This window comes from Plecotus auritus, assembly GCF_963455305.1.
Source record: "Plecotus auritus genome assembly, chromosome: 2".
Taxonomy (NCBI): Eukaryota; Metazoa; Chordata; class Mammalia; order Chiroptera; family Vespertilionidae; genus Plecotus; species Plecotus auritus.
The window spans coordinates 183,201,995-183,224,671 of NC_137771.1; the positions used below are offsets into that span (position 1 = coordinate 183,201,995).

At 44.0% G+C, this 22,677-nt stretch overlaps 1 protein-coding gene across 11 annotated transcripts in view; it reads left to right on the forward strand.

Moving 5' to 3' along the window:
- DGKG (diacylglycerol kinase gamma) overlaps window positions 1-22,677 on the forward strand; it is a 206,378-nt gene that overhangs the window by 163,531 nt on the left and 20,170 nt on the right. For all 11 annotated transcript variants that reach the window (XM_080655804.1, XM_080655809.1, XM_080655807.1 and 8 more), the window contains one exon: window positions 8,772-8,949. In XM_080655804.1, coding sequence (XP_080511930.1) covers window positions 8,772-8,949 — 178 coding nt within the window. The remainder of the gene's footprint in view (window positions 1-8,771; window positions 8,950-22,677) is intronic.

Consider the following 22,677-nt stretch of genomic DNA (forward strand, 5'->3'; position numbering starts at 1 on the left):
CTTGATGGCACATCTCTTCCCAACACTGGTTTCAGTGATGTCATGTAGGTAGCTTGAAACTGGCCATAGTGAGAGCATTTACAGCAGGGAACACCACAATCAGAGCTGCTGATTGTTCTTCTTCTCCTTTTTTTCTGGAGATCCTGCTGCGAAGCATTTAGCAGCACACCACTGCCTCTAGCATTGACCTGCTGTGAGCACCTTGAACACAGGAATTGTGTCCCATTTCTGTTCCATCCCCAGGGTCTAGCACAGAGAACATAGGTTCTCATCATCCTTGATGGATACATGGGTGCTTTTGTCTTCTGTCTCTTAATGTCTCTCATATAAATTGTGCTCCATGTGCCTATTCTTGTTACCAATTGTTCAGATGTAGATTTCCCTTAGCTGTGATAGAGGACCACTCCTTTCAGACTTGGGTTAACCTTCCATATCTCTCCCTAACCTGGACACTCCGTCCACTTTATACTGTCAATATATTTATCCTGGGAAGTTATGGGGATTCATCTGGAAGGAATAAAACCTTATCAGGTCCTTTAAGGAACACCTTGGTTTCCATTTTGGGATTTCTCCACCTGTTCTTTCTTTCAATTAACAAATAGTTATATTGGACATCTGATATGGGTAAGACATGCCAGAAACTATGGAGGATACAGAGCAGTGTAATTAACATATGGGCTCCACCCTCTGAGAGCTTACAGTCTCCTGGGAACAGGCAAATATGCATAAGACGTGTCAGAATATGCATTCCCAATGAGACAAAAACAAAGCAATGAAAATTCAGAGAAGGAACTGGAAGGGTAGGATTTAATAGGCATAAAAGACTTGATGAGCAATTTAGGCAGGGAATACAGCAGAAACAAAAGCAAATAAGCCCAACTCTGTGGCCTATAAGCAGATCCGTGTCAGCTACCATGTCTGGCCTTTGCTAGAACCCAGCTAACATTCTTCCTCAACTACTTTCCTCTTTCCAAACCAAATGGGACCTTGGTCCAGTGTACCCAGGCTTCCCAGAATCTAACTTACATTCCAGTCTGGCCGACCAATTCACCTACCAAACATCCTCCCCACCTACCAAAGCAGAAATGTCCCCACTGTAAATGAGTACTACCAGCCCATCCTTACCAGGATCCTACAGGACCCTGGGGCTATACAGAGTGGTATATGGGTGCTTTCCCTTCACCTAATGGCTATCAGCATCCTGATCCCTCAAAAAAGGTGGGAGCAGTGATCTTGGCCAGGTCTTTATGTCAACCACCTCTGCCCTTTAGGCTCTGACATGGAGGCCAAGCATCAAGGGAAGCCACTCTATCCTTCTGCCCAGCCCCTCTCAGCCCATCAGAACCCCTATTCAAGTGTGTCCAGATGTCATCCACCTCTTCCTCAGTCTTTTCCCTTCCTCCCCACTGTAATTGAAACATTATTTTCCCTAGATCATGCCTAGCACTTTCTAACGTCCCTCTTCAAAACATGCCCCACCCCCATTTCTCACTTGGAAAAGGACTCCAGTATCATCCCCAGACCACTGTCCTGCCACTATGTTCAGCATCTTCTCCTCCACTCCATCTACTTCCCATCCTAGGCATTCCCAACTTCCTCCTCTCTATAGGCATTCATCCCACAAGTATTCATTGAGTATCTTCTCTGCCTCAATCATCCATGAAAAACCTTTTCCTCAATCATATTACCCTTTTAGATCAAATCTTCTCTCTCTCTAGCCCCATTTGTCACCCAACCACATGGTGATTCTGACTCTGTTCCCTCACTACCACTCCTACTCATCTGGAGTCCCTAGTTAAACCCTGGCTCTTTGAAGAGATAGCTGTGTAATCTGGAAAGGTCAGTTACCAACTTTAGGTCTCATTGTTCTCATTTTGGTAATTAGAGATTACCAAATCTAATGTTCCATCTGGCTTTCTGTGCTTTGGCCCTCATCCAGCTGCCAAAAAAAATTCCTCTTTACAAAATCACTCAGGACCTTTTGGTTGCCAATCCAAATGAACAAAGGTCTAATTCTAGATATTCTGACTCTAATTACCTGTGTGGCTGGTGCCATTTCTTTCATCTCTTTAACTTCCATTTTTCTCAGCTACAAAATGAGGTGACTGCACTGAATGACTTTTCAAGACTCTTCAGGTCTTTGATTCCATGAGAACATATATACAGAGAAGAGAGAAGGAGAGAGATCCTTTTTGGAGTGTGGACAGGGAAGAATTCATGGAGAAGATGACATTTGTAGAGATTTGGAAGAAAGGCAGAGAAAGGGTGCTAGGGTGTCCTCAAGGGAACTGTGGTAATGGATCTAGAGAGGGATTATCCTCCCCTGATTATGATCTCTATAATAGAAGATTCAGGATGACAACACCTAAATTTACTAACCAATCTGAACATCACCAAAAAATGAGACAAGCAAACTGGGTGACTCCTAATGAGATGCAATAGGAAATATACAACACCACTGATAAAGTATTCTTGCCAAAAGGATTCAAACCCTGAATCTGATCAGCCCTCTGGATCTGAGAGTATCAATTTAGTGAAAAGAGAGGAGACAGACTGAGAATATGTTTAAAAGACATTTCAGATGCAATCAGAAAAATCCAGAATCTGGGGAACACCACAGCCTACTTCTCAAAGTGTGGTCCATCCCGCACACAGCATCAGTATTACCAGGGAGTATGTAGGAATGCAGAGTCTCAGGCCCTACCTCAGACCACCTGAATCAGAATCTGCACTTTAATAATCCTGCAGTGATTTGTACCCACATTAAAATCTTGGAAGCAGAGCTGTATAGGACAAATGACCCATTTCCTTCAATAAATATTAAAAGACAAGGGAAAAAAAACATGGGGAACTTATAGATCAAAAAAAACTAAAAGACATATCAACCAAATTTAATTTGTAGACCTTTCAGACCAACCAATTATTTTTTAAAATGAGACTATGGAGGAAATTTGAACAATTACTGGATAGTTATCAATATTAGGGCATTATTGTTACTTTCTAATAGTAATAATGGTATTGGGGTAATTATTTTTTGTAAGAGTATTATTTAAAGATACATACAGAAGTTTTTATAGATTAAATGCTATAGTATCAGGGCTTTGCTATAAAATAGTTTGGTATAGAGGTGGGGAAATGAACTGGAGTAGAGTTAAAACAAGATTTTAAAAGAAAGAATCAAAGATGGGAGGGACAAATTATGATAACGCAGGAAACCTAAGAAAGAAAATTTCAAGCTGAAAGGGGCAAGTACTCCCAGAGCCATTGCGGACTGGGTTACACCTTAGTCTAGGCTGGGAGAGGTCATTCCAGACAGCAGACACAACCCAATGGCAGGAATATGAAAAAAAAATAAAAATCTGCACTCTAAACCAGAGAAAATCCCTATGATGGTGGCACCGTGAATCGAGGTTAAAAGAAGGGAGAATTTCCTAGTTGCTAAAAACTGAAACAGGTCATCAAATAAATTATGGGATCTCCTTCTCTAAGGACCTTCAGAAATAGGATCCACAGGGCTGAAATGGAGGCGGCCTTGCTCAAGGGAGAGAAAGTTTAGATCCGCAGCCTTTTCAGGTCACCGAGAAGGGAAGGGAAGGGAAGGGGGGAGGGAGGGTTGGGGCGCAGGGAGAAGGGAGTGGTGTGGAAAAGCCCACAGCCTGGCAGGGAAGCATCCCTCTCTCACGCCCTCTGCTTTCTGTCCCTTTCAGAGAGCACAGATAAACTGGCGGATCCTAGAATTATGGGGATTTTAGGGATTCGAAATGGGGCGGGGGGGGGGGGGCGGGCAGTGGATTGGGAAGGAGATGATAAATACGAATTCCTAGTGCATTTAGTGTACACATAACTGTGCCTTGGCTTCGTAACCAAGTTTCCGGTTACCTATGCACCGGCCCTCCACCAAACAAACAAACCATCCTTGGCTCAGAAAGAAACCAGAAGTGTGGGTATTGTCTGCGCAAACGGAACCAATGTAGAACGTGGCCGACAGCTGCGGGCGGCGCAGCCAGGCCTGGGAGGAGGCGGGCATCGCTGTGTTTGGGCAGATTCCTGAACCGCTTCCAAAGGGGCTGGAGCGGGGCTGGCCTCGATGCACCCCACCCCACCCCAGCCTGCAGCGCCTCGGTGGACCCGGCGCCGCGGTCCTGCATCTTGCCTCCCACGCACATTGGGAGCACGGTTGCAGGCGTGTGCGCGCTCGCTGTCCGGCACAAGAGCTTTCTGTTTCAGCCCCAAACTGATCTATAAATACCTGAGTTGGCTGCAGCGCAGCCTGGCCTTCGAGGGGAATCGACGGGCACAATGCCAATTAAGGGATGACTAACAGTGCGCGCTGGGACCACCGCCCTCCTTGCGCTCTCCCCGGGAGCCCCCTGAGTGGAAGCAGCGGGAGGGGGACGGATGACGTCATGGAACTGTTGGAGGATTTAGTTCAGAAACCCGCCTGGGAGGCCGAGGGCCTGTGTTCCATTTAAGCCGAAAATGTACCACTGTTGGCTAACTTTCCTAAATGCTTTCCACCTTTCCAGAGACCTAAGCGGGCCTGGGGTTCTGAAGGAAATCAGTGTGTGATGTCTAGTTCAAGAACCCTGAAGACTGGGCATGCAGATATGGGTGTCAAGGTTTGACTAGCGTGGGTCCAGCCACAGAGTCATTAGAATGCTACCAGCAAGGTTTCAGGTAGTGGGACAATGATTTCAGGCCGAAATATACTTCATGGCACAGGCAATACTACTAACTGTAATAATAATGCAAAGGATTATGGAATGTTACTGCCTTCCAGAGACTAATCAACCCCTGAAGTAGATGTTTATTCCCCCATCCCACCCCCATTTTACAAATGACAAATTAAAACCCAAAGAGAGTAAGGAACCAATGCAGGATCATGCAGTTGGCAAGTGAAGGAACCAAGATTTACTGTCAACTCATGTCTCTCAATCTCCAAGCCCAGGCAACCTCTCTCCAACATTGTATTGCCTCTTGGCTTCCGAATAGGTACATTCCAAGGGTGGGGGCATCTACTGTCCAATAGTCTCCAGGCTCCTCCCACCTCTTCTATTTTCAAGGAGATAATGGGGGAAGAGGACAATTTTTCAGAAAGCAGAGTGAGGACTGTTTGCTCTTCCAGAGAGAGGTTAACTTAACCAAATTAAAGCTAACACTCCTAGCTCGTTATGACTGAAGATGGAAGGGACAGGGTACACTTAAACTGCAATAGGAAAGAAAGGTGATTTGTGGAATCTATGTCCCAAGAACTGTGCTGTGCTAATGGTAAATATTTTTTTTTTTACAAAGCTGGCACAGAGGCAAGATATAATAATACTTATCTTCAACAATGATGTGCCATGACTGCTCTAAGTACTCTACAAGACAGAGTAGTGGTGGGAAATGTCAATTATTTAAACAACAGCGGGAAGTTTAATTTTGCTATAAGTCTAGCATCAGCCAAAGTCTCGATTTGCGTCACTGACTTTCATCTCCAAGGTAGGATCTGGCATCGACTGCTGGGGTCTGCATTCTAGCTCTGGCAGCTTGTAGAGTGGAAGTTGAGTGGTCATGAGTAAGACCTTTACCCCTGTGAGACCTTGTCAGTTGTGGGTAGTAATTATGCCTCCTTCGTTGCACTGATATAAGAATCTCAGGAGAGAATGTAGGTGAAGGACAAGCACAGTGCACAAGCTTGAGCTGCAAATATTATTACTATTTCCCCTCAGAAGGGAGGGGGCATTTTGGCCAACAATGAAGAAATTGAGGTGAAGTGGAGGTAACAACAATCAACAGGGAAAGTGATGGTGTTGTGTAGGATACAAGAAGACAATGCTGGGCAAAGACCTGAGCAAAGCGCATTTCAGAGAGTTTGGAGAAAAGTAAAGTCTGGCTCAGTGAAGATTCTAGCCTACATACCTAAATAAGAATATGTGCATAAAGGATGAAATAATGGAAGACATTTCAAAATAAACTACTAACAATTCATTAATTCTATTGAGAGGAAAAAGGAAAAGAGTGTAAAAAAGAATTACCCGACAGCAACAGGGAGGTCTGGATTGAGCCCGTGCTTTCAGGGGACAGTACACATACACACAAAGGCAAGGGATGGGCATGTACCCAGGTCTGAATGCACAAAAGCCAGCTGAAGGTCAAGCACAGTGTTAGACGATGTTTGAAGCAAAAAAGAACATAGAAAGTATATGAGTTCTCTTATTCTTTTTCTGATAGGGGTTGTAGAGTGGTCAGGAAATACTACTTGATCTTAGCACAACGTCTTAGGTTTTAGTGGAAAGAACACAGAATTGAGGTCTGGAGACCAGGATACTAGTCTAGCTCCACCAATAGTAACTTGGGTGACCACAGGCCAAGTCCCTTAACTGTGCTGGGCCTTATTTATGAAAGATGGAGTATGTTCTCTTGGGTCCCTCTCATCTCAAAGTTCCATGATTCCACATTGAAATTAAAAGTGGACTGTTGACAGTTCAGTCCAGAGGATGCAGCCCCAATATGACAGCCACAACCCTAGGACTATTTGGTGTACAATGTATGATGTGTTAAACTGACCAAAGACTTTCCCTAACAGGGAATGTAGTCCCTGTTTTTTGCCCCTTATATACATGTATTAATGACTTAATCCCCAAATGATAGGAAAGCTATGGCAAAAGGTCATAGAATGAAGATTTAAAATAAATTAGATGGACTAGACTAGTCCTGGGCTGAAAGCCAGATGAAATTAATTGACATAAATGTAAAGCCCTATGTCTAAGTTATTTTTTTCAATACCTTTATAATTGACATAAATGTAAAGCCCTATGTCTAAGTTATTTTTTTCAATACCTTTATAAGTTCAGGATAGGGAAGAGATGGCTGAGAAATAGGTGATGGAATCAGGGTGTGGGTGACGTAGATAACTACCCATTCAAGCTAAACTGATACAGCCATCCTTTAGCTGCTAACAAAAGAGCTAGTGCAAATTTGACCATATGTGCAAATAGGGATAATGATAATGGTAGACATGTCTTGAGCCCTTACATAGGTTTCCCACATTATCTCATTTCTGGGGTATCATAGTGTCATAGGATCCCAGCCCAACTAGTGTTTCTGCCGTTGCCACTTGTGCCATTGGATCCTATCATTGGTGTTACTTTTAATGCTGGGGGCCTTATAGAGTAGGAGAGTAACAAACTGTAGTGTGTGCAAATCAGGGCAACGAGGATGGGGGATGTTTGAAAACCAAGTCCTACAGGAGGGGACTGAAAGAGTTGACAGTGCTCACCCCAGAAAAGGCACAACCAAATGGTGGTGCAAGCGGAAGGAGAAGTACAGGAGTGGTTAAGACATGGGCCCCTACTATGTGCCATCAAATTTGTGTACTTCCATTTGTAAGTTCTATTACTTTAAGCAAGTTACTTAACTGCTGCCTCAACTTCCCCAAATGTAAAAAGGGAGTAGTCATAGTAACTAACATGTAAAATTATTATAAAGGTAATAAATGAGATGTATATAAAAGCTCACCTGGCAGGTGGCAATGCTTAATACATATGCATCTGTTGAGCTGTCCCCATGGAGGAGCAACAAGGGTCATTTTATATAGCTTCAGAAGGGAGAACAGGACTACTGGGCAGAAGCCAAGAAGAAAGAGCATCTGGTTCAACATAAAGAGACCTTTCAAATAATCCGAATTTCACAATGAAGCAATGAGTTCATATTTACCAGAGGAGCTCACTCTATTCCATTTTATAATTGGTAAAACAATTCATGGGGATAAGGAACAATAAATTAAGAGCATCAAAGAAATCAGAAGGTAAACAAATATGAATGGCAACAAGCCATACCTTTCTATTTCTCCTCTGTTGAGAAATCTCTAGAAGTTTAGATTTGTAGATAACCTTGAAGACCAAGGATTTTAGTTGCATGCTGTTGATTTTTCCTGACTCACAATAAGCAAGATGAAAAGCTTGGGCTTTGTAGTGAAATTCCCAAACTTAGAACCCCTGCTCTGTTATTTATCGGCTGTGCAAACTTCTCTGGGTCCAGTTTTTTCTTCTGTAAATGAAGTAAACTACCCATAATCCTGATGAACAAGGATCAGAGCTAATATATTTCTTGCTGCACTGGTAAACATTATGGCAAAGTGGTCTGACTTTATCTGTATATGAGACAGGCAAATTCAAGCCTTCTGGCCTTTTGTACCTGGAGGGTAATTCAGGTGGTGGAGATTGGATTAAAAAACGGTGCTATATCAGCAAGCACATATGCCAAAATTGCACTTACAATACAGATGCAGAGACAAGCAAATTCTGAAAGCCTTCCAAGTCTTCAAGTCTACTTTCACAGGAGGATAAAATAAGAGGTGGTAAATGAAACTTTTCTGTCATTGTTGAGAATCTGTGTGTTAGGTTCTGGACTCAGTGTACTGTCAAATCTTCACAATGTTTAAGGAAGGTCAGAATTGGTGATAATTAGGCTGGGTTGGAGAGCAGGTTTGCAATTAATTGTCTTGTGAACCATCCCTAAAGCCTATAGAACATCACTGGAGCCATAGGCTGTCTTCCACAGAGCTGACCAAGGCTAGATCTCCCTCATCTCACTACAGTGGCCAAAAGTATTAGGGCCTGAACAACTTTGCCCAAGATTCAGCTTCTTACAGAAGTAGGCTGGTGGCTGCAGGCCAGTCACATCCTTCATGAGAGACCTCCCCCCCCCCCCACACACACACACAGACTTATATTGGAGTGCACTGAGTATACTAACAGATGACCTTTTCTCTCTGCCCCTCCCCTCAGTGTGACGGGGTTGGGGTGGACCTGAGCAACATCTTCCTTGAAGGCATTGCCATTCTCAACATTCCAAGCATGTATGGTGGCACCAATCTCTGGGGAGAAACCAAGAAGAATCGGGCAGTGATCCAGGAAAGCAGAAAGGTTGTCACTGACCCCAAGGAACTGAAATTCTGCATCCAAGGTAAGTCAGGCATGAGGAAATCTGTTCTAGGTCAGTGCCCTGATGAGAGAGTATTCCGGTGGGTGGAATTCATGCTCTGGGGATACGCTGACACATCCTCCCTGATGTTGCAAAGTTTACAACCTAACTGAGAAGAGAAAATTAACAATAAGGAGCCCTTAATGACAGTAGTCAAGTTGTGGGACTCCATGAGGTCAGAAGTCAAATGCTGCTCCTATCAAGGTTACAAGTGTCCTCCAATATTTATATCCAATAGTCATTCTCAATCTTGATCTCACTTCACCTGTCAGTGGCATTTGACCCAACTGATCACTCCCTCTTCCTGAAAATATGTGGCTTCTATGACTCCACACATGGTTTTCCTCCTAACCCACCCACTGGTTACTCTTTCTCACTCTCTTTTGTTAACTCCTCATCTTCTCTCTAACCTCTTAATGCTGGAGGGTCACCAGCCCTCTTTTCTTTTCTGTCTATACTCACTCCCTTGATGACCTCATCCAGTGGTGAGACTTTATTTAAATACCACATGAGTGCCAATGACTCAGCTCATCCAAAACAGAACTCCTGATGTCCCTCCCCCAACCTTCTCCACCCACAGCCTTCTCCATCTAAGTTGATGATAACTGCAACGTGCCTGTTGCTGGAGCTAACATACTTGGCATCATCCTTGACTCCCATTTTTATTGCACATCTCACATCTAATTTATCAGAAAATCTGTTAGCTTTACTTTTAAAAGTAAAGGATCCACCTACTTCTCACCACTGCATTCCTACCACCTTGGTGTGAGCCACCATCCTTTGTCCCTAAGATTACTGCAAATTCTCCTAACTGAATTTCCTGCATGTGCCCCTGCCCTGTAGACTATGTCCCACCACTGCAAAAATATGTCAGATTATGCCACCCTCCTGCTTCAAATCCTGCAGTGACTCAGAGTAAAAGCCAAAGATCTTCATATGACCTGGAGGACCCCAGATAGTCTGGCCTCCCATCACCTCTGAGACTTTATCTTCTGCTACTTTCCCCCTCACTCCCTCTGGCTTCTCAAGCACTGCAGGCTGCTTCCATGAATGAACTATTCTTTCTGTCTGGAACAACCAGTTAGTGTGCCTTAGAAGCCATCAGTTGTGCCTTCCCCTTTCTATCCATCAGGCTTCTGAGAGCACCCTTAAAACTACCTTTACCTCTATCGCTTCCCAGCCATTTCTACCAAAGAACCAAGTGAAGACTTAACAGAGCTCCTGGCAACTCTGACTCCTCTGTGCATTGGAGGAAAGGGCCCCACTGATCCTCAGTGGTTCTCAATGGACTGGTGAGCTGGGGAAGGCATTGGCAAAGACATATCACACCAGGAGGCAGGAGACTGGGTTCGAGTCCAAGTGCTGCCACTAACCCACTTTTGACATCTCTGTTTTCTTTGTTGTAAAACCTGTATCATATGTAAAATTTTGATAGCTGAATGGATGGAAGTTGAACCAGATCAGTTCTTAAACCAGGCCTGCTTGTTATAAATGAAGATTCCTGAGCCCTAGCCCAGATCTACCTAATTAATCTCTGGTTCCTGGTAATGAGCTCCCCAGACAATTCTGATGAACTGCCAGGTTTGAGAACCACTGACATAGACAAGTGTCCATGAATCCAGGTCTGTCCCAAGCTATTAGTGCTAAGATTGAATGTAATCCCACCAGTAGAAGGAGACAGAGCTTGGCTGACCATCAAAGGGAAGGGTTACTTGCTTGTTTTGAACCCATCTATTAGACAACCAGATTGTTATATCCCAAGGCAAGATCATCTCCACACATCCATCCTGTAAGAAAGGACTCAGGAATTTTTATCTGTTGCCCTCTTAAGTCCCCTTTATTTCACACAGTAAACTTCCCAATTTGTGTAAATTATTAAACTGAATAATGTGTTCCTCCTTCCTCCCTTGGCAAGGGAAGTTGTGGGTGCTAGCAGAGGGTGGGGGGAGCACTGGAAATTGTACAAAGTTCCTGAAAACTTTCCTGCCCTAGTGCTCCTACCCCACCCCCCACTTAGGCATCCAGCCCCATCAGAATAGAATCAGGAGAGACTACTCCTCTCCCCCAACCCAGGGGCTTGGGAAAGCTCTTGCTGAACACATGGTTGGGTTAAGACTTCAAGGAACATCTTCCCCTTACATATCTGACCACGTATCTTCCCCGTCACGCAAGAGTAATGTGTCTGCTGATCTCTCTTGACCATCATGTACAGGAACTGTCTTCCCCAAATCCCCCTTTCCCAGAATGTGCTTTCAGAGCTAAAAATGAAGCTACTTCCTGTTCTTTGGAGGAGGTCATGAGCTAATCAGAGTAGAGGCTGAGAAGGGGCCCTGGCTTCTGGGCTTTGCAAAGACACTAACATTGAGCTTTCTTTTTGAAAGGGTCATGATCTTATGTAAGTTGAGATGTTAATGGAGAAAAGCTAAAGAGACAACCTATTTAGTGGAAAAACATTGGCCTAGGAGTCAAGAGACCAGGGTTCTAGTTCATATTGCTTCTCATTAGTGTGTGATGTTGGGCAAGTCCTTTCACATTCTTGGATTTCAATTTTCATTATCTGTAAAGTAGGTGAGGCTGACAATCATATAAGTTTCTATAGATTATATGTTCTTTATGGCTCCACAAAATTAAGACATGGAGACAGAGCTTGGCTGACCATCAAAGGGAAGGGTTAGAACTTGTATAATTCATGTCCAGGTTTGGTCTGGTGGACTTCCTGAACAGAATTGTATGGCCATCTGTTCCTTCTTTTAGTGTGTTTTGTTCTACAGCTTATAGGCCAGCTGCTGAGAAGGCAAGGATCTCTCTCTCTGCAAGCTGTTCATTTTTTTGGGATTCTTTACTCCTTAGTAATTTCACTAGGATTGGAGATGAGGGAGAAGTCAGGAGAGAGTAGCAGGAGGGAAGGAATTTATCATAGAAAGTGTAAGAGGAAATGACAATAGAAGGGATTAGTGTCAAATCTTTCTTATCATAAATCTTTCTCCTTAGAAAAGCAATCCAAGAAAGAAGGTCATTCAAGATTAGGATGGAATGAATTCTATAAAAAATTGGCTGATTAGAAAGCAATAAGGGGAACTGGGGAAAACACCAAGCAGTTAAATGACCTGGGTTTATATTTACCCTTTATAGTTTTATAAACCTTAGAAAGTGACCTCATCTTCCTGAGTCTCAGCTCCCTTGTCTATAAAATGGGCATAATACCATCTAGTTTTTTATGAAGATGATGAATATGTAAGTGCCTGGAACAAAGTTTAAGCTTGAATTTAAAAAAATATATATGTTTCCCTCACCTTTAAGCCTATTACATGCAGGAGCATGCCAGTGGAATTCCTGATTTTGAAGTTTTTATCGTTAGCATTGCCATCTACGTGCACTATCATCAAGAAAGAGCAGAGCTCATGCCAAACTCCAGATCAGCCTTTGTTCTAGCACATTAAATTCATGTCATCAATTGTACTGTCCCTACTGTCTCCTTTCCTGGACCTTTTATATTCCAAGGATGGAAGATGGACATTATTCATCTTTGTATTCCCAGTGCCTGAAAAGGTTGTTAGATAAGTGAGAAGTACATAGATATTGGTTCTTTTTAGTTTTTATAACACCATAAGATTAGTGACAGTCTCTTATATTTGTATTTCATTTTGGCTTGTAAACAGTTTTACATATATTAACTTAATGTAATTCTAACCAGAAAACCATGAGAAAGGACATAACCACTCCCATCCATATTCCTATTTCATATTGGGGCAAAACAGAGGCCCAGAGCAGGGATAGAACTTGTATAATTCATGTCCAGTGGTGGCATCAAAACCAAGTCCATGATTTCTAGCCTAGCCCCAAGCGACTAGTATCCATCTAGAAAATGTTTTTGCGGTCCTACTGTATGTACTCTACAAGCCAGGTACTCAGAAAATGGGAAGAATTTATAACCCAGACCAGGAAAGGCTCCACATCTACTTTTTGAAATTCTGCTCCTCCTGCAAGGCCCATCTCAAGGGCCCAATCCTTCCTGGAGCCTCTGGATGTGAGTCCAGCCTCTGAATTCCTAAAACATTTAATTTTGCCTTCTGACTTGACAGTACACTGATATTGGTTTCCCTTCTCCATAGGCAAGCGCATCTTCATCATATCTTCTGCCAGTACCTGGAAAACAGGGAGGATGTATTCGTCTTTGTGTTCCCTTCAAAGACTAACATCCTACTTGGCTCACATTGTCCCACAGAAACATTTGTTGGAGGGAAGGGGTGAGGAGAAGGGGTCCTGCCTCGGTCTGCCAGCGGAATGGGCAATAGATTCTAGAGCTGGACAGGAACAGGCACTTAGTGAAAAATCTTGGGGGTGAAATAGTCTCATAAAGAGTTACATGTGAGTATTAGTGAGACTGTGAATTTCACCATTAGAAACTCACTTGGTAAGTAAGAGATGTGCTGGTTATCTTCAGATAAGTAATTCAAATATAACTTAGAAGACTTGTACTTGAGAGTCAGTGTAGAGTAAGGGACTGAACATTGAACTAGAAGTTAGAAGACCGCAGGCCTTCACACCACCAACCATGTGATGCTGGTTGAATCATTGAACCTCTTCATTGAACCCTTGTTATAAAATGGAAACAATTAGAGTCTCTCTCCCTCAGCATTGTTTGAGGGTTAAATGAGATCATCTATGTAGGGTACTTAGCAAAGTGCCTGGAACAATGTGAGCACTTGATCACTAGTAATCAGAATTTTCATTAAGTGATAAGTGGAAGGTGATAAGTATTTAATATATGATTTTTAAAAATGGTCCAAATTTAGAATTTTACTGTCTTGAAGTCTGCTTCAGGAATTTGGTCTAGATTCTCTTTAAATTACCAGGGGCTCTAACAACCTGTAACTCTAGTGTTATTTGTGGTCACTGTGCTGAAGTGTTTGGCTATTGCTGCCAATGTGGGGGTTACATAGAGCTGGCTGTCCAGTGAAGCAAGGTGAGGAAAAGGGTGCCTAAGTCTTGAATCCAGGTGAAGCACCAAGGGCATAACACAAAACTGGATCAGTCCCTGTGAGGTTGGAGAGCAAAGCTCTGGACAGCAAAGCTCTGCCATTGTTTATCTCTAGCCCCACCCTAGATATGAAGGTGCAGACTTCCAGAACATTTTCTCAAAACTCTTCACTAAGGCTCATATCTGCCCCAATCCAGCCTTCAGGCTTGAGCCAGCAGCAACCTTGAGGCTGTGTCATCCATACTTGGCCCATCTAACTATTGATATTAGAGCCACATTACTCTCAGTGTCTTTTTGTTTGTTTGTTTGTCTTTTTAGCCAATCCCATTCAATTCTAAATAGAGAGGGGGAAATTTCCTTAGAACTTCATCAGGTAATAATTTTTGCATTCCTAGTAAACAAAAACAGGGAGACAGACACTGTTAATAGAATGTATACTTTGAGTCAATTTCCCAATAGTGGGGACATGCTTTATGTCATATTCAATGCACACTTATAAAGCACCTGCCAAGTGCCAGGCATCAGGGAACAATAATGAGCAAAAACAGACATAGTCTCCATAGCCAGTAGAGAGTGCAGAAGCCAGGTGTCAATAAAATAATCCCACAGATAGGCACATAATTAAGATCTGTGATAATGCTAAGAAGCAGAGTCTCATGGCTACCCAGGACTTCAACAAGACCAGCCAGTCAGTATGTGGCTCATAGTTGGGCCTCGCTAGCCCAGTACTCAAACCAACAGAACAGGCACTCAGAGAGGTTCCCTCCTGGCAACTGTATACAGTCATCCAATTTGCTGCCCAGATGCTGAGGTCTTGTCTGGGAAGGTGAAAATCTTCCTCCTTCAAAGTCAGTTGACTTCACTACTTTTGCAGGGCACACATGGTTCCGTTTGCCTGTGTACTATGCCCATGTGGATTTTCACTCTTTGTATGGACCATTCCCTGAATCCCTAAGCAAGGGAATGGGATGCCATCCTGCCATCTGAGAGTCATACTCCCAGGCGGGGAACTAGAGCTCAGAGGAGACAACAAAATAATTGCAAGCACATGAGTTCATTGTTTCTCAGGCTTTCTTTTCACTTGTGTGAAACCATAACAGAAAGTGGCCTGTTGGGTTCAGGAGCTGTCCAGGGTTGTAGGTTTCCAGTTTCCACACTCAATACAGATTTGACCAGAAAGACTATCATAGTGAGCAGAGTTGGCCACTCACTGCTCATTTGGGTTGAGAGAAAAATAGAATTGTTCCTAGAAAGTATGCATTTCACAGAGGTCTCTCTGGCCAAGGTCTCTTTGGGGGCTGAGATAGAGTAAGATGAGTAACCACTAAAGAGCCTGTGGGGGGGTGTATTTTGAGGGGGACTGTATGCACTGGGAATCCCCTCAGCTCTGGGAAGTAACCATGGCAACAGATACATCATTGCTCTTAAATGCATGCAGGCCTACTGAGAGACTTTGCTTTATTTTTTATAGAAAATCACAACTTTTTCATTCAGTCCTTCAAGTACCCATGTTGGAATCAAATGCCCCAAAGTAGGCATTATCTTTCCCCTCTTTACACACCCTACCCACCTCCTACAACCCACTGCCCCTCCCTACATTCCCTGCCTTGTTAATGACATCACCTGTTGCCCAAGCCCAGTAGGTCCATCTTCCCTCTGCCTCCTGTCCTCAGTCTCTCAAACCCCTATCTCTTCCCAGCTGACTCAACATCAGGCAGTCATTCTTGTGGCATCTGGCAGGGGCTACCTGCTAGACTCTGCAGTTTAGACGAGGCATGCTCTTGCAGCTTCCAAATGAAGTCCATACAACCTGTTCTCAGATGCCTGTTTCTACAGAAATTATGATGTTTTCTATGTAGTACTGAAATCCTGGTATCAGGTGTCTCTTAGAAATGTAGAGATCATTTTATCCTCTAGGTAAAGTAAGTGAAAACCAGCAAGGTGAACCACATAGTAACTATTAAAATAAGCTCTGCAGGCCATATAGTCTCTGATGCGACTACTCAACTCTGTCCATTCGTGCAAAAGCAGCTGTGGACAATACATAAACAAGTGGGCATGGCTTTGTCCCAACTCGTTTATTGACACAAACAAGCAGCAGGCTGAATTTGTCTCTTGAGTTGTGGTTTGCCAATCCCTGCATTAGAACCTCTTGTGGTCCACACCCAGCAGCACTGGCATTGCCAGAGAGTATAAAAAATGCAGACTCTCAAGTCCCAGGCCAGACCTCCTGCAGCAGAATCTGTGTTTCAACAAGATTCCCTGTGATACTAAAGTTTGAGAAGCACTGCCCTGGTAGGCTGGCTAATCCCCTAATAATGCCAGAAAGAAACTTTATGTATTAGAAAAAGGAGCACGGGGGAGGTTAATTGACCTATCCAAGGTCACATGAATAAACAGGTCTGACTAGAGGCTAAGTCCTAGGGTTTCAAACACAGAGTTCTTTTCTACACACACCAGAATGCCCACCCCAGCCTCCCATTTATGGCTGGCCCTAACCCAACTGGAATTCACTGGAAATTCAAAGAAAAGCAATCATTCATTCTTCTTCAGCTGACTTCTAAATCAAGAGGACTCACACTCACACTGCCCCCCTCACCCAAAGACCTGGAGGGACTGTCAAGGTTGAAGTGTGCCTCCAGGCTGCTCAGCATCTGCAGAGGGGAAACTTGTTCACACAGGTCCAACCTGGAGTTAAACTCCAACTTCATTCCTGCCTTAGGAGGTTTGCTTCTCAAACTAGAACCACAGAGCCAAGGAACCTTTCATTTTTCATATGCAGAAGAAACTTCTAGACTAGTTCTTTGGCAGGCCTAGACACTTTACATTTTTCCCTCCTGTGCTTGCCTTATCTTGGCCCGCGTACCAGCCCCTGTTCCCCGGTCACAGCTCTTCAGCTATGTTATATGAGGCACCTCCTAAGACCCAGCCCACAGCAAAACTCCACACTGGCCACATTGTCTGCACAGCGAGAACGTTAGTGTTCTTCTTGATCGGTTTCTATTGTGTGCAAGAAGTGTTTCATCTTCTCAATTAATCAATAAGTATATATTGGACTGTTGTTTGCTGAGCACTTATTTATGGGCCAAGCCTGCTGCATATTTCATAATTTAATTCATTTTATGGCTGAGGACACTGAAGCTAATGGGGTAGAGAACACACAAGCAATACACAATAGAGCCTAGATTCAAGCCTGCCTTCAAGAACCTATAGCAGCACTCCAGATGCTGTAGAAAATGCAAGCAAGAGTGCCACATGGTCTAGCCATTCAGTAGTTCACAGTATACATGGAGGAAATACATGTGGAACAATCATGTTAGCACTGGTATTAGAGGCAAGCACCATGGAGCAGCAGAAATAGAGTATCATAAGAGTGTGGGAGGTAAGAAAAAAGGGGCCCTCCTTAGGAACTCTATCCCCAGCTGCCCAGCAGTGTGCCATGCACCTAGGAGTGATCAATGAATATTTGATGAATGAATGAATGAATGAATGAACAAAATATACTGGTAATGTGCTGTTTGTGCAAATACTTGAAGCTGGAAAGGATTTGAAAAAACAATAAATAAATGAGAGAAGGGGAAGATGGGCCAGGGAACTAGCACACAAAAGTAGCAAAAAACAAGGCCATGGAATTTGTTGCCCATGATTCTTTGACTAACAGGAAGAGATGATAGAGTGTTTAGTTTGGATTAAAGAAAAAGTAAAGGAACTGGTAGCAAGGAGACCAGTTAGGAGGCTGATGCAAAAGACAGACTTACAACTCTAAGGCCTTGAACTAGGAGTCAATGGCCCAAAAAGAAAGAATGGACAAAGTCAACAGGAAGTGTGAGACATACAAAGGGAACACTGCCACATGGGAGATTCCTCCCTCCACACAAAACAGCCAACAGGACCCCAGCATCTACCTGCAAGCTCAGCCTTATCTTGTCTGCCTCTACACCCAACCCCCTCCCCAGTACCAGCAGCTCCTGTTCACAGAATGGATGCCCTTAAACAGGGGCCTGCATCTTTTCCACCTCACGCATGCTGCCAGCACCCATCTCTTCCCATTTTCAGGCCAATTCATTCACCATTTGTTAAGCACCTACTTGAATTTAGCACTAGATGCTAGAAACATTTCACATTCATCGTCTTATTTTAATCCCCGACAGAGAGACTTTATAATTAGAAAAATGAGGCCCAGGGAGGTTAATTGACTTGTCCAGGGCCACACTAATTGGTGGATCTGGGACTAGAGCCAAGTGCTAGAATTCCAAACATGGCATTCTTCCCATACACATCACAGTACTCTCCCCCTGCCTCCCCATTTCTGGTTGATCCTGACCCCACAACCAGAAAACACCTCTCCTGATTGCAACTCTCCTCTGCCTTTGCCTTTCTGAGGCAGGTGGGTGGTGTGCACATCTCTACCAGCTGGGATGCACATCTCTCTGAGCTGGAATGCGCATGGTCAGTGTAGATCTCTGCTGTGTGCCTTATATGTCTCATGCTTGAGAATCCGGTTCAAGCTGAACTACAAAACCTCACCACGGATTGATTTTATTACATACACTATGCCTGAAATTGAAGCTTCTTGAGCTCAGTGAGCAAAGGAATGCCTGATAATACCCTGCATTCCACTCAATAGGATTGTGTTACCAAGAATCCTGAGAGGAGTTGAGACGAGGTTCACCCCACACCACGCTCACCAGACACCCTATCACTTGAAGAGAGTTTGTCTCTGCCTTGAGTTCTTCATTCTGAGCTTATTTTTAGAGTCAGAGAGGTTAGAACTCCAGCTTTCCCAGTGGCCAGCTTTGTGATATTAGGCAAGTTCCTCCACCTCTCTGAGCTTCAAGGAGGTTGTTGCTGCTGTTTTTGTTTTTTAATATTGGGATAATAGTTTCTACCTGTGACAGAATTGCCAAAGGATTAAAAGCCACAACCTTTGTAAAGCTTTAGGCCTGGCCTAGAGTCTGTGCCCAGTAATAGTCATTCTCTTCACCCCTAATTAGAACCACCAGGTCAAGATTCCCTGTAGTTCTACTGTCTCCCAAGCCGTACAAGACATTCTCGCCCTTGGTTTTCATTAGAGACATGATAATATCAGACCTTGACTTCAGAGCCATTTCCAGGGGATCCTGTCTTCCTGAGAAATTCTCTACCACACAACTCCCTGCACACTGCTTCTCCCCTGACCTCAGCATAGAGTGGTTTAGGAGTCCCCTCCCCAATGTACAGAGCCTTCACCAGAACCCTGCCTCACCCAGGAAGAGAAAACCATACAGAATGGAAGATCCCTGCCCCTCCGCTCAAGCTGGCTTTCAGGAACCAACACAATGGTCATTGTGAGCCAGCACTCACTCAGTGTAGGGTTGTACTGAACGTTCTGTCTTCTGAGTATTGTGAGGAATGGCAAGGACTGCTGCCAACTTGCTCTTGACCAAGACACTCAGGGAATCCAGCCTCCACTGTCCTTGTTGGAGGAACTCATACAGACCTCAAGGATAAAATGCTCCCATCCCAATATGGAAAAATGGAGGCCCTGAAGGGGGAAGCGACTTGCTTAAGGTCACAAAACTAAATAGCCAGAGCAGAGACTGAAATCCCTGCCCCTGCCTGCTGGGCTGACACATTCCCTCTCTCTTGACCCTGCATCCTCTCTCCTCTTCAGAAAGCAGAGGCTCTTGCTAGTTCTCCTTTCTGCCCACTTCCATCTGGATTATCCAGAGTCCAAGACTACTTCTATGCCCTGATGTGGCTTCACAGACCCCTGGGAGCAGAAGAAACCTGAAAGCCAGGGTAATGAGGGGAGGGCACAAAAGCAAATCCCCTCAGAGGGGGTGCCCACTTGGACCAGGGCTGTCAAATCCATGCCTAAGAGATCTTCAGATCCTACTCTGCTCCCTCCTTGCTCAGCCCAGGAACAAAAAAGGCCCGATCCTTGTGGGATTGTGTTGCACACACAAGAGAAGAAAAGGAACTCGTTTCCAAATAAAAAGCTGAGTATCCTCCCTGCTTTTGAGTAAAGTAAGTAGAACTATGGATATTTTGCTCACCAGGAGGGGCAGTCACCCTAAAATCTCAAGGTTACAGTATCTCTGCCCTTCATGGAATCCCTGCCCCTTTTTTCTATGGCACTCTATTCTTCCCCCTCCCTCTCTTCCCTCTTCCCCTAGCCATCATCCTCTTTCATCTCCTACAACTCCACTTCCTCCTCCTGCACTAATTTCTCTGAGTTACATTAATAACCAACTGCAGAAGGCGATGCACTTACTGTGTAGCAAAATCAGAATTTTCTGAGGATGTCCCTTCTTAAGAAAACATACATCACAATAACAGCAACTGTTTCTTGAGGGCCTGTGTGTGCTCTCTGTGCAGGGCAGTTGATGGCATCACTTTTGAGCCTCACAACAACCCTGCCAGTGAGCTTTTATATCCATATTTTCCAGATAAAAGAGAGACTCAGAGAAGTTAAGTAACTTCTTCCAAGGTAATAAGACTAGTGAGTGCCAAGTAATAGGATTCAGACCCAAGCTGTCCCAAGCCCACAGTCTAAACCAGCCGTGGGCAAACTACGGCCCGCGGGCCAGATCCGGCCGGTTCAGTTGTTCTATCCGGCCCAAGGAGCCGAAAGAGCAGAGGGTTCTCTTGCTCTCCCCTCCACTCCTTTACTTTGAATTTATATTAGTTCACACAAACACTCCATCCATGCTTTTGTTCCGGCCCTCTGGTCCAGTTTAAGAACCCATTGTGGCCCTCGAGTCAAAAAGTTTGCCCACCCCTAGACTCTAAACCCACAGCCTGTCTCAGGAGCATATTCTTTATGTTGTATTTACAGAATGCCAGGGAATGAGCCCTCTTGCCTGTGGCTTTCTAGGGAAAGCATTGGTCAGAGACTATTCTTCAGGTTAGTTATGGGGGGCATACCTGAGGGCCTGGTGCTTTGAGAGGCCAGGTGGGAACATGGGGGCTGGGGATCCTGTTTGGCCAGTTATAGCCTTCCTTTCTTGCTCACTTCTTGTGCCCAAGGAAACTGCAAAGACCCCTCCCCTTCAGAAGATCAGGAAACAGTCTTTTGGGGTTCTTTCCATCTCCCTACCCTCAGGCTATTTTCAGGCTACCATGCTTCTAAGCCAGCTTTGAAGCTCTTTAGCTGGGAGCAGCCTTTCATCTACACAATCCAGACCCAGTGGGAAGCTTAGACAGGCTGATCAGTGCATGGCTTTCTTGGGCTTTGGGTGCTGAGCCGCCTGCCAAGGGCACGTGGCCCATCTCCATGGAAATTAGGAGTCAGGGGATGAGGCTGAGGTGACGCCTGCCGCAATCTTGGCAGGCCAAGTCTGAGAGAGGCCTGCCAGCTACACTCACCTGTCTAGACTGTGGGGACTGAACCTGGCCCCACCACAAGGCAGAGCTGGGCTTGCATCCTTCCTTTCTGAGGAGAGTAAGAAGGTCCCACACAACCCCAGTGCATGTCAGCTTCTAAGTAGCACAGTTATAAGGCCATTACTATTGCTATTTACAAAACACACTCACATTCTGTAACTCTTTTTGTCTTCGAAATAATCCACAAAGTAAGTTTTATTATTGTCCCCATCATGGGGGAAATTTTGTTCCCCAAAAAATTTATACAGAGGTAGGCAAAAGTAGGTTTACAGTTGTGAATATGAAAAACAGAGTTTATTCTTGTATTATTATTTATTCTTGTATTATATATTTTTTCCACACAAACATCTCTCTAATCATCAGAAAGATGCAAATTAAAACCACAAGAAGATATCATCTCACACCTGCACAATGGTTATCATCAATAAATCAATAAACAAGTGCTGGCAAGGATATGGAGAAAAGGGAACCTTCATACACTGTTAGTGGGAGTGCAGACTGGTGTAGCTACTGTGGGAAACAGTATGGAGTTTCCTCAAAATTAAAAATGAGGCTGCCTTATGACCCAGCGATTCCACTTCTCAGGATATATCTGAAGAAACCCAATTAGAAACACTGATAGAAAGAATATATGCACCCCTATGTTCATAACAGCATTATTTACAATAGCCACAATTTGGAAGCACCTAAGTGCCCATCAGTAGATGAGTGGATACAAAAGCTGTGGTAACACACTGGAATACTACTTGGCTGTTAAAAAAAGAAAAAGAAAGAAAGAAGGAAATCTTACCTTTTGCAACAACATGGATGGACCTGAAGAATATAAACTAACTGAAATAAGCCAGTCAGAGAAAGACAAATACCATATGATTTCATGTATATGTGGAATCTAATGAACAAAATAAGCAAACAAACAAAATAGAAACAGAGTCAGATACAGAGAACAGACTGACAGCTGTCAGAGGGGAAGGAAGTGGAGGGCTGGGTGAAACAGGTGAAGGGATTGAACAAAACAAAAAATAAGAAGAGGAAATTTGGACACGTGGACACACCAGGAATTTACAAATTTACATTCACAGAGGAAAGACCATATGAAGAGGCAGCAAAGTGGTGGCCATCTGCAAACCAAGGAGAGAGGCCTCAGAGAAATGTAATCCTGCCTGCATCTTGTTCTTGGCCTTCCAGCCTGCAGAACTGGGAGAATATAAATTTGTGTTTTTTAAGCCACCCAGCCTGTGGTATTTTTTATGTCAGGCCTATGGATAGACTTCAACCTACACTATATGGACACAGTGATTAAGCTGTTAGCCCCAAACTGAAGAAAATGTGCAGAGTTTCTCAGCGTTTTCCTTTACCCATAT